At 40.3% G+C, this 15,547-nt stretch overlaps 2 protein-coding genes across 2 annotated transcripts; one reads left to right on the top strand and one right to left on the bottom strand.

The window, feature by feature from the left end:
- The first annotated feature begins 1,536 nt into the window (after positions 1-1,536).
- On the top strand, positions 1,537-6,974 carry LOC310962363 (perilipin-2-like). Its single transcript, XM_083934805.1, has 6 exons — positions 1,537-1,628; positions 1,840-2,014; positions 2,955-3,037; positions 4,369-4,603; positions 4,673-4,809; positions 6,534-6,974. Exons 1-6 carry the CDS (start codon positions 1,608-1,610, stop codon positions 6,873-6,875), a joined length of 993 nt encoding a protein of 330 aa, XP_083790931.1. The 5' UTR covers positions 1,537-1,607; the 3' UTR covers positions 6,876-6,974.
- Positions 6,975-8,142: 1,168 nt separating this feature from the next.
- Positions 8,143-13,877, bottom strand: rps6 (ribosomal protein S6). The gene is made up of 6 exons (XM_083933787.1): positions 13,804-13,877; positions 12,677-12,808; positions 11,830-12,040; positions 10,680-10,826; positions 8,845-9,002; positions 8,143-8,279 (listed from the first exon to the last, which is right to left on the bottom strand). The coding sequence occupies exons 1-6, from the start codon at positions 13,807-13,809 to the stop codon at positions 8,184-8,186; spliced, it is 750 nt and encodes a 249-aa protein (XP_083789913.1). The 5' UTR covers positions 13,810-13,877; the 3' UTR covers positions 8,143-8,183.
- Between the last annotated feature and the right edge of the window lie 1,670 nt (positions 13,878-15,547).

The raw sequence follows: 15,547 nt of genomic DNA, 5'->3' as shown, positions 1-15,547 counted from the left end.
TTTGTATCTTAAAGAGCTCATAGTATCGTATTACCCGACTAGATCACTGCGCTCTGAGAATGCAGGGCTACTGGTCGTTCTAGAGTCTCCAAAAGTAGAAAGGGAGGCAAAGCATTCAGCTACCAAGCTCCTCTCCTGTGGAACCAACTCCCAAGTGTTATTCGACAGACACTGTCCCTATATTTAAGAGTAAACGTAAAACTTTCCTTTTTGATAATGCTTACAGCTAGGACTTACGAGCCCTTAGCAATGTTGTTTTTTTTTAAGCTGATTTTGTTCTGCTTAATGATGCTGCTATAGGCCTAGTCTGCCGGGGGATAATACTTTACCAGATACTCTGAGCTTCTCTTCTCTCTGTCTGTATCATTCATGTCTCATCAATGCATGTTACTAATTCAAATTCTTCCCTGGAGTTGTTTCTGCTTTGTCGTCTCGCAGGTCTCTGCTGATCGTGGAGGTGCCTGCAGGTGTGGTCCTGCATGATGCTTCCTGCTACTATTATAATCTATCACCTCAGCTGTGCTTGTTTCTACTATTCTGCTGTATTAACTGCCATAACATATCAGTCATATTCACATTAATATAGATATTATTATAGTTAGTGGAAGTGTGTCTGTCTCTGTCTTTGTGTCTGTCTTTGTCTTTCTCTGTCCATCTGTCCGTCTTTTCTCTCTCTCTCTCCTTTTCTTCCTCCCCACGGTCAAAACAAATGGCCGTCCTCCACAGAGCTGGGTCTGTCTGATGATTCTGCCTGTAGTAGGGAAGGTTTTTGTTGCCACCGTACTCTACGGGGAATTGTTGGGTCTATGTATGTCAATGTATGGTCTACCTAGTTTGTAAAGTGTCCTGAATTAACTTTTGTTATGTTTTGGCACTCTAAATAAAATTGAATTGAATAATAATCCAAAAAGTAATGTGTTTTTTGTTTATTTAGTTGACTGGCCTACCTTATGAGGCAGCCTACCAAATTAAAATAAAGAAACCTCTGACCATAGAAATAAAGACCTCTGACTCGGGAAAATTTCCGTTTATCATCGCGTCACAACTGCCTTGACATATGGACTTGGTAAATGGACTTGTACTTATATAGCGCCTTTCTAGTCATCTGACTACTCAAGGCGCTTCACAGTGTCTGTCACAATCACCCATTCACACAGACATTCACACTGATGGCAGTGGACATCTACATACCATCTAATCTGATCTAACCATTCACACCACATTTACTCACCCATGCGCAGCACAGGGAGCAATTCAGGGTTCAGTGTCTTGCCCAAGGACACTTCGACATGTGGACCGGGGGGAGATGGGGATCGAACCACCAATCTCTCGAACAGAGGACGACCCACTCTGCCACCAAGTCACAGCCGCCCACATATCGCGAGAACTGCCAGGGAGCTTCCCAGCGGCACTCACACGGGTGAGCGCTCATTGACGAGTCGACGCGAGCACGCGATGAGAGCGACAGCTTTCTCCAACTGCGCAGCACTTTGCAGAGTAAAAGTTGCATTTTCTCGAACACCCTCTTCCACCTATAACATCTACAAAGGAGTCACAAACATTAACTCGTTTCTTTCCCCTCCTATCAAAGTGTAAAAAAACAAAACATGCCGCTTAACAACAACCAGGTGAGTACAATCGAGGCAGATGAACTGTCCTTAACTGTTGCACCCACAGGGCATCAACAAAGCCTGATAAATGTTTAAGTCTTTTAAAATTTTGTGCGCAGGGAGTTCTCTAAATAATCTGAGGGCTTCCATTTTGATACTATTTTATTTTTTGCAACAGGGAAGATTTTTAGTTTAGAAATGAAACAAAATGACACAAGTTTTCTTGCAGAGTGCAGCAGGCAGACTGGCCAAGCTGCCCATAGTTCGCTCAGCGTGTATCAAGCTGTTAGTCTTGTACATTGACATCAAACTGAGCCACCCTAACCTGAAGTTCGTGTGTGAGGTGCTGGAGAGCAGTGTGACAGCTGTTGTTTCACCTGTCATTGTTAAACTGGAGCCCCAGAGTGAGTACTGCCAGTGCTGAGTGTGCATACTATTCACTTTAATTGAAGTTAACTATAAAAATGTCTTAAACTACAGCAAAATAAAACCCAACGCAGGTTCAAAGACTAAGGTAGCCACATCAAATTGCTTGTTTTGTCCAACCTTGAGTTCAAAATCAAAAAATATGAAACTTAAATCATAAAAGATGAAAAAATAGCAGACGAGCAAATATTTGGTCTGGTACTTGGTTATTTAAAATTGTTAACTATCCACCATAGACCTGTATATATAGATCAATTGTATTGTGTAGTTTAATGTACATAAATGGTTTCTTGGGGCTGTATCCAGGGGCAAATCCCCAAAAATGTGATCCGTAGTAGAATAACAAAGTGCTTAAGAAAATGTTTTATTTTTTAGGGATAAATAACATTAAGTGAGAACCAATTATAATAAATAATGTGACTACAACGGGTTACTCAAGTGATCCTTTAAGTCCTTTTATAAGGTCATACAGCTACTTGTTTCATACATTAACATAAAAGTCCAACCAAATTAATAATTAAAATTTACTTAAAACCTAGTGCTTATGGGTAATTCCTTTTTAGTTTGCTGTTTGGACAAACAATATGTGGATGATATAGGGCAGTGGTGCCCAATTGCAGTCCTGGAGGGCCACTGTCCTGCATGTTCTAGGTTTCTCCCTGCTCTAACACACCTGATTTAATGATTATCAAACCTGTGACAAGCTTCAGCTGCTTGATAATGAGCACATCACTAGATTCAGGTGTGTTAGAGTAGGGAGAAACCTAAAGCATGCAGGACAGTGGCCCTCCAGGACCGGAAATGGGCACCCCCTGCTATAGGGGTCAAAATCTCTACTGAATGAAGAAGGATTGAGGTTTAATTGTAGAAATGAGAAACATTTCAGTAATGGCTTCACTCTTTGGAATATTTCCACAGTTTCTGTTGCCAATCATGTTGCATGTAGAAGTCTTGACTGGCTGGAAGCTGCTTTCCCAGTTCTCCGTACACCCACAGAGCAGGTAACCTTTTCTTTCCCTCCTTCTAATATAAAGAGTACCACAAATTCTCCGGGCACAAGAAGCAACAAAAGGGTTCGTGCAGCTTAGGAGTAAAATTCAAGCTTCTTTTTTTTAAGGTACCCCAAACAAAAATTTCCAGAGTCTAATTTTAAAAAAAGTTCACTGAATTAATTGACACACAACAACCCATGTATATTTACACTACCACTTGTTCATATTAAAGGTTGAATATGAAGAATAAGCAGAACGCCGCCATCTAGTGTCTCAAGATCGTACTTGCAACAAGACATTATTCCATCACTCATGTTGCCTGGTTTGTCAGACCCGGCCCAGTGGTCTACAGGAGACCTGAGTCTGTTTGAGCCTGTTTTGAACCCGTCCCTTCCAGCAAATCGCACCATAAAAACAAGTGTTGCAGAGGAGTTTGACCGACAGTCAGCGTTAGCGGTTACAGCTAAGTGAATGTGAAAGTTAGCTTACTGATCATAAAGAAACAAAGCCATTTCCGCGTGTGTTTTAATGCTGTTGAACTCCTTTATCACTGTCCATCGAGTGAATGCTTGGCCTATATTGACTCTAGTTTTTGCCCGTCTCCGGTCACTCAGCTGCTGGGACAAATAAGCAGCTGCAGGATTGGCAAACTCCATTTCACCCAGTGCCAGCCTACAGTAGCTGCACCGAACAACAGACAACCCTGGCAACCCTGCAATGCCGGCCGCTATTGGCTGGTACAATGTAAACAGTGACAGAAAGTCATTGTCAACCCCGTCAAAATTTCTTTAAAAATATTAACTCAGACTAAATATATTTTTTATGGAAAAGCAATACTTTCATTCTGTACCCCTCAAAACGCCCAGTGGGTGTATTATATTTTTTTTTTAATCTAGCTTTTAATGGAGATTCTACATATTTAACCTTTAACGCTGTCAATGTTTTAAATATTTATATTTTAATCATGACTGTTTAATGCTTGCTAATTGCCAAAGGAAGGGATCAGCAAAAGATCTTCCCTTTCTTGATTTTGTAATGATTTTGTAAGTGTGTATAGAATATAGTATATAGAACAATAGCTGCATCTGTTCAAACAACAAAAAGGATCAAAGAAATAAAATGATCAGATTATACCAGAAGAAGTTTAGTGCTCATGGCAACTTATACAATTTTTTTACGTTACCAGTTAGTTAGGGTAAACTCGGCATCTGGTGTTAGACGCCTGGAGACAACGAACATGACAACATTAAAATAGTTTTGGTTTAAATAAGGGATTGTGTAGCTGAAACACCCCTTTTGTATTAGTCCTGCTAAAACCATCTCTGCTCGTTTTCCCCCAGATTGTTGCCACTGCCAAGAACAAGATTCTTGAGATCCAGGATATGGTGAGCATTGCAGCTAATGGAACTATGCACACAGCCGCTCGGCTGATGGGCTGGACACAGCTGGTTGATTACCAGGCTGACCAGTCACTTGTGAAGAGAGCCATCAGCGCGACCAATGTGGGACTGGACTCCGCTCTGATCTTGTCAGAGGCTCTGATGGACCGAGTGCTTCCTTCCACTGAAGATCAAGGTATAATGTGGAGTTCCTTGTGTCAAACGGCTGCAATTCGCTGGACTTTATCTTCTTTTGTCTTTTTAGAGGAAGAAGCTCACTTGCTGGAGGGGTTTGAGGCAGCCCAACTCAGAAGAAGATCCCCTGTGCGACTGGTTTCACTGACAGCCAAGCTGTGCAGGAGGATTTACAACATGGTTGGGTCCAAGATGCAATCTGTTCAGGTATGCCAGTGTTCAGTTTAAAGGGATTGTTTGACGTTCTAGAAAATACTCTTATTGGTGTTCTTACCAAGAGTTAGGTGAGGATTGATACCTTATGTCTGTCCATTGAATATAAAGCCACAGCTGGTTCTCTTAGTTTAAAATAAAGACTGGAAACGGGGAGAAACAGGTAGGTAGTTATATCTCATTTGTTTAATCTGTTGTTGTTTTTTTAGTGTTATGTGCTGTAGATACTTGACTTTTTAGCAAGTATAGGAAGTAAAGCTTTGTAATGTTTCCTTTTGCTTGATGGAAAAGGAGAATAAGCGCTTTTTTTGTTAATATCTTACTATTTTTTCAACAAGAGATGGAAGGGTGGTGAAGTCTTAAGCAGTATATGAGCATGCATGGTTATGAAAAACCAAACATCAAATTATTCCAAATGATACCAACTTCATAAGAGTTGTATCTAGATAATAACAAATAAAAATGGTTATGTACAACTAACTAACTTTATGTATATTTGTATGACATAAAGCTATGTAATCTTTTGTCTTAAAGCAATTTAACAAGACAGTACCATAGGCTATGTAAAAACAAGACATGTTAGAATTTACTTTATTCACTTTATTCATTCATTGTATTCAACTCAATTTGGCAGCTTTTTACACAATGTGTCTTTTGACTTAGGTGTGACTAATAAAGCAAGCTGGTTGTCATGAATTACATCCTTAAAGTGAAATTCTGGCGTAAAATCATCCCCGGGTCTTTTTCGACAAATTCACTCCTCAAATAAGCCATCCAGACAACTTTTTTGTGTGTAAAAACTATTAATGGAGATATCCCGGAGAGTCGCTTACATCCAATTGTGGCTGCTTTAAAACAGCTTTTTTAACCCCTAATACTGCTCAAAATAACAGCAAACCTCCCTACACATAAAAGGAAGCACCAATGGGCTCCTTCCATTCCGATTGCGTTTGCTAATCGACTTGAATGGACTTCACAACGAGAGGAGCTGGTACCGAGGCCAGTTGGTAAGTCTTTCAAAACACTCTTTTAATAAACTCTGGGTTCACTTACTACATTGTTAGTGCTTTGTTTTATGTTATCTTATGCTACTGCAGACGTTTAGTGTCATCATGAGCAGTACAAGTGGCTTAAAAGTGTTTTAATGTACCATATATAATTTACAGGGCTGCCCCCATCTAATCAGTGTTAGCCACACCCAGCTTTTAGCGACTCTACCGGATTTCTCCGTTAATAGTTGTTACATGAAAAAAACTGTCTTGATGGCTTATTTGATATATGTAAGTGCCGAAAAAGGCCATGGGATGATTTTGCACTGGAAGTACAACTTCTGTGCTATTCCTACAGTAACATGCATAGATGGATTAAGGTGGTCATGGGACCCTAGGCTACTGTTTGGGCCTCCCACATTATTAATCATGCTTTATCAGAACCCGGCCACATATGGCAGCTGATTGGGTAAATGTGTCCTATATTGATCCAATCAGCTACTTCTTTTTTTCAAATGTTTCCAAGGGCCCCAAGAGGAGGAATTTTTTTTCCCCCAGTTAGGTAAATATTAAAACATTTAAAATAATCTGGCCCATCCGGGGCCGCTGCACACCTGGGGCGCCTAGGCCGGCCTGTGCATTAATCCGCCTCTGATAACATGTCAAATTGTGTAGGGCAAAATATCTATACATTTTTGGATAAACTACCCTTTGTCCCTTTCTCAACAGGCCATGGAGAATTGGTCCAGGTCTTTCAGTCTGGTTCAGGACCTCCAGATCAGCTTGCTGACCCTGGCCTGGGGCACCAAGGCACTGGCTCAGTATTTGCAGCATCAGCTTTTTTCCGTGTCCTTCTTTTTCTTCCAGATGTACGATTTAACCTGCCCGACACCCCAACATCACATCACATCTAACCAGGATAGAAGTTGTCTCAATGCTGCCGAGACATCCTCAGCTCACAGGGGCACAGTGCAGGTTCCCCCACTAGCTAAGCCTACCTGTCGAATGAGGCGGCCAGGCAAGCTGCCCGGGTTTGACAATGGGTGTAATGTTAAAGAATGTGTCCGTTGATTTATTCGACTGCACTTATTTGTTGTTTGTGCTGAAGTTATGCCTCACAGCTCCCAGGGTGTTGCAATTGAGTATAAAAATAAATTGAACATTCCTAGCTCCTCTTGTCCTCTTGAATCTGGTAGCTGTTAAGGCAAATAAGGCACCCTGTAGTGCCTACATGCAGCATGGCAGTTTAATCATGTACCTAGTATCAGGGCTGAACTGGGACCAAAAATTGTCCCTGACATTTTGGTCCCTGGGAGCCCACCGTGATTATTTACATGTGTAAGCACACGCCATACCAGAGAATGTATGTGCACATTGTGAAGTTTCAAAAATCAAAATAAATTGCAGTAGCCTACATGGAAGAGTTACCATGTTTAAAAAAAAAATGATACGCTCTTTCACTACTCCGACCTTTTTCTTGGGGGAGACGGCCACAATTCCCATCTTGAAGTAAAAGTGGTTGTCAAAGAACCATTGCTAGAGATGTCTTTTCAGTGTTTAAACATACAATGTACACAAGACAATTAGGCCTACAGTAAGAGAGAGATGCAGAGACAGGCAGGGATGTTAGTGTCACTAGTGTTTCCTCTATTTACCATTGATTAATCATCCTTTTCAGCAAAGAAATGTCTCACTAATATGATAATAGGTCTAACTGTAAGCTGCAGCACCTGCAAACTAACTTTATGGCAAGCTAAAATAAATAACACCAAGTTGGACACCAAATCTACTCAAAGCATTATTTGACAAAGGCTACAAAAGGTAGTATACATAAACACCCACACATGTTTTCTGACTAAAAAAAATAATTAATGTTTAATTTCCGAGGTTGACCATTTGCATATAAGCCTACAATTTCCCCAGATACTGTTTAGTGTACACATCCAATAACATTTTCATTGTTGCCATGTTGATTCCAACATTTCAGTGGCCTCTCTGACCTCAATCTGTCCCTGCTGCTGGTTCACGTCTCTCATCCTCCTCACTCCTCCGCTACCTCTCCGACAACCACCTGTGCACTTGCCACAGGGTCTGGGACGACAACTGCCGAGCTTGTGGTAGCAGCTAACATGTCGGTGATTTTGGCACATTTTGCTGTGTCCTTAGTGTTTTTATTTCCCTGAGCCTTTTCTGTTTGAACAAGTTTCTTACCGTGGTTGAGCAAATTAACTTGTGAATATTTAAGTCTGGTTTCCTACCAAGGTTCAGTTGGCAAACTTGCAATCACAATAGTTTAGTCTATGGTCTCCTTAGTGAAACAATGAATTACATCACAGGCTAATTTTTCAGCAAAACATGACTTTATTTGACTTTGTGATTTCACTTTTGGCTGGACTCTGACTTGGATGTGGATGCTCTCAGAGAAGAAAGGCGGCGCCTCTTGGCGATCTGTTCCTGGCGCTTCTCCTTGGCCTCCTGTTTGCAGGAACAAATGGGTCAGTAAAAGGTTAATACAAAAAATAAAACAGCAATTTGCATACAAGTTAATTCTCCCAAAGCAAACAGTAACAAAGAATTCCATACTTGCACATCTTAACGCAATCCAATGTTTTACTGGTATAGGCAATTCTTCAAAAATGTCAAATTAACTGCTAATAACAGCTCTATTTTATTATTTTTTTAAACTTTCAGAAGACAATCAAGGCAAAAAAGGTAACCAAAATTGACAAATTTCTTAAGATAACACCCCTGCGCAGTATTACATCTAAATTCAGCCCAAAAGATTACAATTGAAAAAGTTCCCTTCAAAAATATGGTGCATCTCAGCTGTAGGCTCCATCACCACTATATCAGCAAAAATAAATTAATTCAAAATGATCTGCAAAATTTACATTTAAATCATTTAGTAATCTGAATTTAGAAATGTTTCCGACAGCTTAGTTTTTTCGATATTGTTTAAAAAAGGGAGAACATATACATAACCAGGGGACACCAAGTTCATAGTAGCTAAGCACAGTAAGTGGGGGAAAAAAAATGTTACCTTCATCCTCTTAGCCAGCAGCTTGGCGTACTCAGAAGCCTCCTCCTTGTTCTTCAGGGTGCGCTGTCTCTTGAGGGAGATACGGCGGCGCTTGTGCTGCAGCACACGGGGCGTCACCAGTCTCTGGATCCTGGGAGCCTTAGTTCTGGGTTTCTTGCCTACCAAAGAGAGGATGCAGTTGACATTGCAAATATAAGTGTGGTAAAAACAGTTTGACGATACAATACCAAGTATCTGTACTGTCATGACAGACACTTAAGGGCGCACTCACATTGTCCTTAACACCAAACCACCGTGACCTTTTCGAATGTCCATCGCGGGGGAACAGACGCATCAACAGCAATCAAGACTGCCGGGCAATGCTCATGTGCACACTACTGCCCGTACATGTGCATCTGTGCTTTACTAAAGCCCACCTCCCTTAACCGGGCCACAGCCTGCAAGTGGGCTGTGTCTGGGCGCGGAACAGTTGCACTTACACTGGTCAAGTGAACTAGACTTAAGCTGTGAAGCGTGCTTGGGCACGGTACAAATGGACAGCGTGAGTGCGCCCTTAAACAATCTGAGGATGAAGCTTGCTACAAACCAACATGCTTGCATAAACATTTAAACCGGGCCTGAAGAAGCACCTCCCTTCTTTTCAAATCCTACAGCCTGATTTAGTCAAGTGTTACTATAATTCAGACTGAACGGTAATGTGGGCACCAGACAACTGTGCAAGCTCAGACATAGCCTCACTAGGGAAATTTTAAAGTTGGAAACTTTCCATGGGAATTTAAAAAGGTACTTAACCTGGACATTACAAAAATGAAGGTTGGTCCTTAACAAGGATGTTATATATAATTGGGGAAAATACATTTTAGCATAATCTTGATTAAGACGAGATTTCATGAAAGCAAAATTGAATATCTATGCTATTCCTTATTTACTTTATTTTTTGAATGGGTGAGTGGGGTGAGTGATTTTTTTTACTCAACAGCAGCTTTAATGTCATTCTGATACAGTGTACATGAGACGATGGGAGAGCAATGCAGTTCAACCATCCACTGATCCTGGACCTGGTTGCATCTGGTAAAGCAGCTCCACAGTTACTCTGGCAACACGCTGTCCCCCCTTAATGACTACAGATCAGTCAGAAAGGGTCTACTGGTGTGCCGCATTATGTACGATACAGCACTGGTCAGTGTTTAGGTAGACCTTAAAAGTTTTGAACAACATCAGTTTTATTCAATTTGACAAATGCAACTTTCACTTCTTGCCTCACATAATCTTGTGAGCATGCTTAATGTCATTTATAAAGAAATATAATCAAAATTGTTAAACAGTATCATTCTATCTGGCAAAAGGATTACAAGATTCAGAATACTGACAAGTGTAAGAAACATGTGACATCACTGTAAAAGGGATAAAGCTGAAAATTGACAGTGGCCCTTAAACAGCAGAATTTAAGTATTTCAATAAATTATACACTAAGGCTTTAGAAAAAAATTATAAATATATATTTGAATCAACATACCCCATCACTACTGTTCAGTGTTAAAACTATGCGTATTTGAAATGTACAGACAGAGCTTGAATAGACTTTCAATATTACCATGAAAGCCAAGTCATGTTAACCATTTCCACATTGTCTGCTGTGGGACTAAAATGATTCTCATTTTTATCACTCAATACATTTTAGCACACAAATGCAGGCTTAATTTTCCTTTATTATGAAGTCATGCAGAGAGATCTGGCTCATGATCTTCAATCAAAGTCAATTCCAATACCAGTAAAAACCTACATTCTGTGATCCCAATAAGATTTGGCTTTAGTGAAAACTGTTCCAGCCTTACCTTCTTTAGTCAGGGGTCTCCTCACAACATACTGCCTCACATCATCCTCCTTAGCCAGATTGAAGAGCTTGCGGATCTTACTGGCCCTCTTAGGGCCAAGACGGCGAGGGACGGTGCTATCGGTCAGCCCGGGAATTTCCTTCTCACCTGAGAATAATCCAATCACAAAGGAGTCAAATGATCATGTTGATTAACCATCACTAAATAAAAAATGAGTCAAAACACAGGAGTACTTAGGGTATAGTTCCCCAAAACGAATGGCAGCCAGAAGGACAAATAACTATTATGTTATTCGCTCTCCATCCACCAGTGTCTCAGAAGTAAACACTGCTGCAATTCCCTCAAAGTATATAAAGAGCAGCAGCTTTAGTGTCATTCTGATGCTAGAGCACACAAGACACGATGGGCCTCATCCAAGAATGGTTATATATTCTTAGCATCTTTATCTTACCCTTTTCCTATGGTGGGCTCGTACCAGTTCGTCACGTCAGATTTAATACTACATTTAAAAAAAAAAACATCGCTCCTATTCTATAAGCAGTTCTTGCATGAGGTCCAATGAGACCAAGGTTGTCGAAAGTGTCGATAACATCAATACATAGTCTCAAAACAATACATTTGATAGTATCTGAAGTATTGAAGCTATTAAAAAGCAGCTCTACAAGCAAACCCACAGATAAAACGTGAATGAAGTTCAGATGTATTGTATGTGTTCATTGTTCAGTGATGTTTACCGTACCAGCACTGTGTGTCAATGTTAAAAGGAAATTATCATATTTTTATGGGCTATGGACTTCTTTTTCTCTAGGGTGGTATTGTGTAATTTATTTTATACAAGCATGGAGTAAGTTTAAAATGCTAGTATTGTGACAATCTTAAATGAGAGAGCAATGCAGTTCAACCATCCACTGATCCAGGACCTGGTTGCATCTGGTAAAGCAGCTCCGCAGTTACTCTGGCAACACGCTGTCCCCCCTTAATGACTACAGACCAATCAAAAAGGGTCTACTGGTGTGCCATAAAGAGGACGTCTCTAGATAAGCCTGTACGGTCATCAATAATTATCCATTTTTTATGTTTTAACACTTTGCTTCAGTATCCAATTTACTGTTTTCATAAAATTATCCACAAGCCAGACTCGACACATTACCTTTCTTGACGATGACCAAGTTGAGAACGCTGAGGTTGGCGTCAACGATGCAACCACGGACAGACTTGCGCTTGCGTTCACCAGTCCTGCGGGGACGGTAGCAGGAGTGGCCCTTGCTGAGCAGCAGACGCACGCGTCCGTGGGTCAGCACACCCTGCTTCATGGGGAAGCCCTGCTTGTCATTGCCTCCGCTGATGCGCACCACATACCCCTGTAGAAGTAAAGAAAACAAGCCGTTACTGCTCCGCATTTTCATTTACTGCAGCTGCTACACAATGTCTCAAAGAACAAAGACTGTTTGCAGATACCTGTCCACTAAACCTATAGTTTTACTTAATCTTTGACCAGATATGGCTAAAGAGTGAGTTTTCAAGTACTAATACTGTGGTCGGACAGTCCATTTCCAATCCTCTAGGTCTCTGACCTTTAAAGAACATGGAAAACCCAAGTTTGGCTATTTGACTAACTTTCTGGTGTCTTACATTACATTCCTCACTGAGTACACTTGTAGTTTCTCTGAGGTTGCAAGGGAATTGAGAGTGGTGCAGTTCAGAATCAGCCAGCGTTATTTAGTAATAAAAGAAAGAGCAGCAGCTTTAGTGTTATTCTGATACCCATGTACACAAGACAGTGAGAGAGCAATGCAGTTCAACCATCCACTGATCCAGGCCCTGGTTGCATCTGGTAAAGCAGCTCCACAGTTTCTTTGGCAACACGCTGTCCCCCCTTAATGACTACAGATCAGTCAAAAAGGGTCTACTGGTGTGCCACATTATGTACGATACATGTTTTCACAAACTTGAATATACACCAAAAGAATTATCAGGTCCAAATTGATCAAATATACCTTCCACTCATCTCCCAGGGGGTCAGCAGGCACCTCAGTGGCCATACGCTTCTCATAGAAAGTCCTCAGTTTACGCTCATCATCTACTTCAATCAGCTTCTGGCAGCCAGTAGCGGGGAATGAGATGTTCAGCTGAAAAACAGTTGCAATTAAATGTTAACAACATACACTCTGGCTCCACATGGGTTTACTGACAGTTTACCACGAGCCATCATGCAGGAAGGTGTAGCAGCTTTTATTAAGCTTGTATAAACGTCAAGGAACAACTAAAAATATTCAGGGTTCCTACACCTTTTCCCATGTCAAATACAAGCATTTATAGGTTTACCCAGCAACTTACAGCTGTGGTAGACCGCATATTTATTAACAGCACAATTGGTGTGGTTATCATTGCTCTTGTTCATCACAATTAGATATTGACCCAACATGATGTTTTGGGACACCTTTCTACAGAAGGACGATAAGTGAAAGGAAAACTAATCAACTATTTTGACAGCATTAATAGTAAAGCCATTTTTCATGGAAACGTTTCCGAAAATGCTGTTTTAAGTCTCTCAAACATGGAGATCGCATGCTTTTGTATTATAGCATACACCACCCCATGTAACATAGATCTCAAGCAGTTACAGGTACTTTATTTCAGAATCCACGCACTTTTCAAAGCAGGAAAAATAAAATTGAAGTTTCTATGGATTTCCAGCATCCTAACGAACCCTGATAGTAACAACCAGACACGGGTACGGAGGCCTGTTAGCTTCTCTGTCGGCTAATCTAACGTTTGCCCTCTGGCGCTCCGCTAAACGTTCATATAACTTTAACGGCTAACGTTAGACATGGACAATACGGTAGATTCACGTCACATTAGCTAGAATAGTTTGAGAACTCAGTGCAGTTAACTGAGACTTGAACGCGTTGCACATTTCGCTGTGTGCCGCCATGTTTCTACAGTTACAGGTTAATCAGCGTTGACTCTCATCGTTAATCTAAACTCATCCTAAGCGCCGGAGCCGCGCCTGTAGCATCACACTAGTCCGCTTTAAAGCCCACAATCACAGCATCAAACATACACAAGTATTAAAAAGAGAATCGGTTTCCACACAGATGTATTAGTCTGGGAAACATTGTACCTTCATTTTGCTAAACCGGCCCTACGACGGTCCGCCACGGAAAAGAGGCCGGATATCCGCTTCGTGGTCTCACATAGGGCCTAAAATGTTCTCGCGATAACTGACTCGCTGTTTCTGATCACACTCTCAAGCTGAAGGTAATTAAACCATTTTCAGACCGAAAAAACTAAAGCTGATAAACACAAGTCATGACACCGATTAACTGAAGAGAACACACTGTTCTTATCGCTTCATGTATTTATCTTTATCAGGTAACGTTTGATTGGATTTTGATCTAAATTTTATTTCAAGCATGTAAAAAATCATAGACTAAAAATCATAAAATCAAAAACAAATACCTGATATTTTTTTTTTGACAAGAAGTCTTATTTAATCCCACCCCATCTCCATAATTCATTTTTAGTTAAAATCTTCCAAATACAATTATTTTTTTTATATACATTAAGTTTCATTTATAAACAAACACATGCCAAGATTGGTTTACAAATAATAAGTAGATCAATATCTATTGAATTATTTATATGCATACAAATACAAAGAAGCTAAAACCCACAAAAGAGATGGGGAGAGATGTGTTATTTTCCTAAAACTTAAAGCAAGATAAACAAATGACAAATGCATAACTAATTAACCATTAATTAATAGTTATGCCGGCTTAAGTAATATATATCAACACAATGACGGCTTTATTGAATAATGAAGCATCTGTCGGCCAGAGAGTAGCCTATGTGAGCTGAGATTCAAAGACTATATCAGACATCTCCAATCCTGCTCTTGGAGAGCCGCTGCCCTGCATGTTTTAGGTTCTCCCTGCTGAAACACACCTGAGTCTAATGATTATCAGAACGAGCAGAGCATTAGAATCAGGTGTGTTAGAGGGAGAAACCTAAAACATGCTGGACAGCGGCTCTCCAAGAGCAGGATTGGAGATGCCTGGACGATGCACCCCACTCCCACAAAATGACACATAACCTGAGTATTTAGCAGTTCACTTAAAAACACTGATATCATCCATGTACTACTTCAACATGCACAAAGCAGTTGCTGAATTCTGTTTCCCATTTTTCTGTTTCAAAGACCTCTTTATGAACTACACTATAACTTCATGAAGATAACAATGTTCAAGAAAGATTTCATTGCAAAAAAGACATGCAAATATAAACGCACCAGACGGAGACGATCACACGCTGTGAGAGAATACATTAATAAATAGTAAAATTGATACATAAAATGCAAAACCAAACTAAAAACATTTTGAGTTTTCAAATAATATACATATTCACAGATGTTTCTCTTTATTAAGTTTATTAAGAATTACAGGACATTACAGGATTATTTATTAAAGGTATTAATGTGGAATTAAGGAACAAACCATGCCCTTTGGAAATCCTAACTTTTGTTTTGATTTGGCACTATAAATAAAATTGAATTGAATTGAATAGAGGAGAGAATAAACTGTGTTTTCTTGGGCAAGACACTGAACCCTGAATCGCTCCTCGTGCTGCGCATGGGTGTGTGAATGTGTGTGAATGGTTAGATTAGATGGTATGTAGATGTCCACTGCCATCAGTGTGAATGTCTCTGTGAATGGGTGAATGTGACAAACACTGTGAAAGCGCTTTAAGTAGTCAGAAGACTAGAAAGACGCTAAATAAGTACAAATACATTTACCATTTACCATCCATCAGGTGTCTAAAGTTTAAGTTTAATAAGTCACACTATACCTAGTCTGTAATGTGTCCTG

This window comes from Echiichthys vipera (genome assembly GCF_963691815.1).
Source record: "Echiichthys vipera genome assembly, chromosome: 2".
Taxonomy (NCBI): Eukaryota; Metazoa; Chordata; class Actinopteri; order Perciformes; family Trachinidae; genus Echiichthys; species Echiichthys vipera.
Note: the sequence above shows the minus strand (reverse complement) of the source record. Positions and strands in the feature narration are given on the sequence as shown.

Coding starts and splice junctions, on each gene's coding strand:
- LOC310962363 (XM_083934805.1), top strand. CDS start 1,608: ATGCCGCTTAACAACAACCAG. Junction 1,629..1,839: donor TGCCGCTTAACAACAACCAG/GTGAGTACAATC, acceptor GTTTTCTTGCAG/AGTGCAGCAGGCAGACTGGC. Junction 2,015..2,954: donor TGTTAAACTGGAGCCCCAGA/GTGAGTACTGCC, acceptor ATATTTCCACAG/TTTCTGTTGCCAATCATGTT.
- rps6 (XM_083933787.1), bottom strand. Junction 9,003..10,679: donor GAGACCCCTGACTAAAGAAG/GTAAGGCTGGAA, acceptor TCTCTTTGGTAG/GCAAGAAACCCAGAACTAAG. Junction 8,280..8,844: donor TGCTGGCTAAGAGGATGAAG/GTAACATTTTTT, acceptor TCCTGCAAACAG/GAGGCCAAGGAGAAGCGCCA.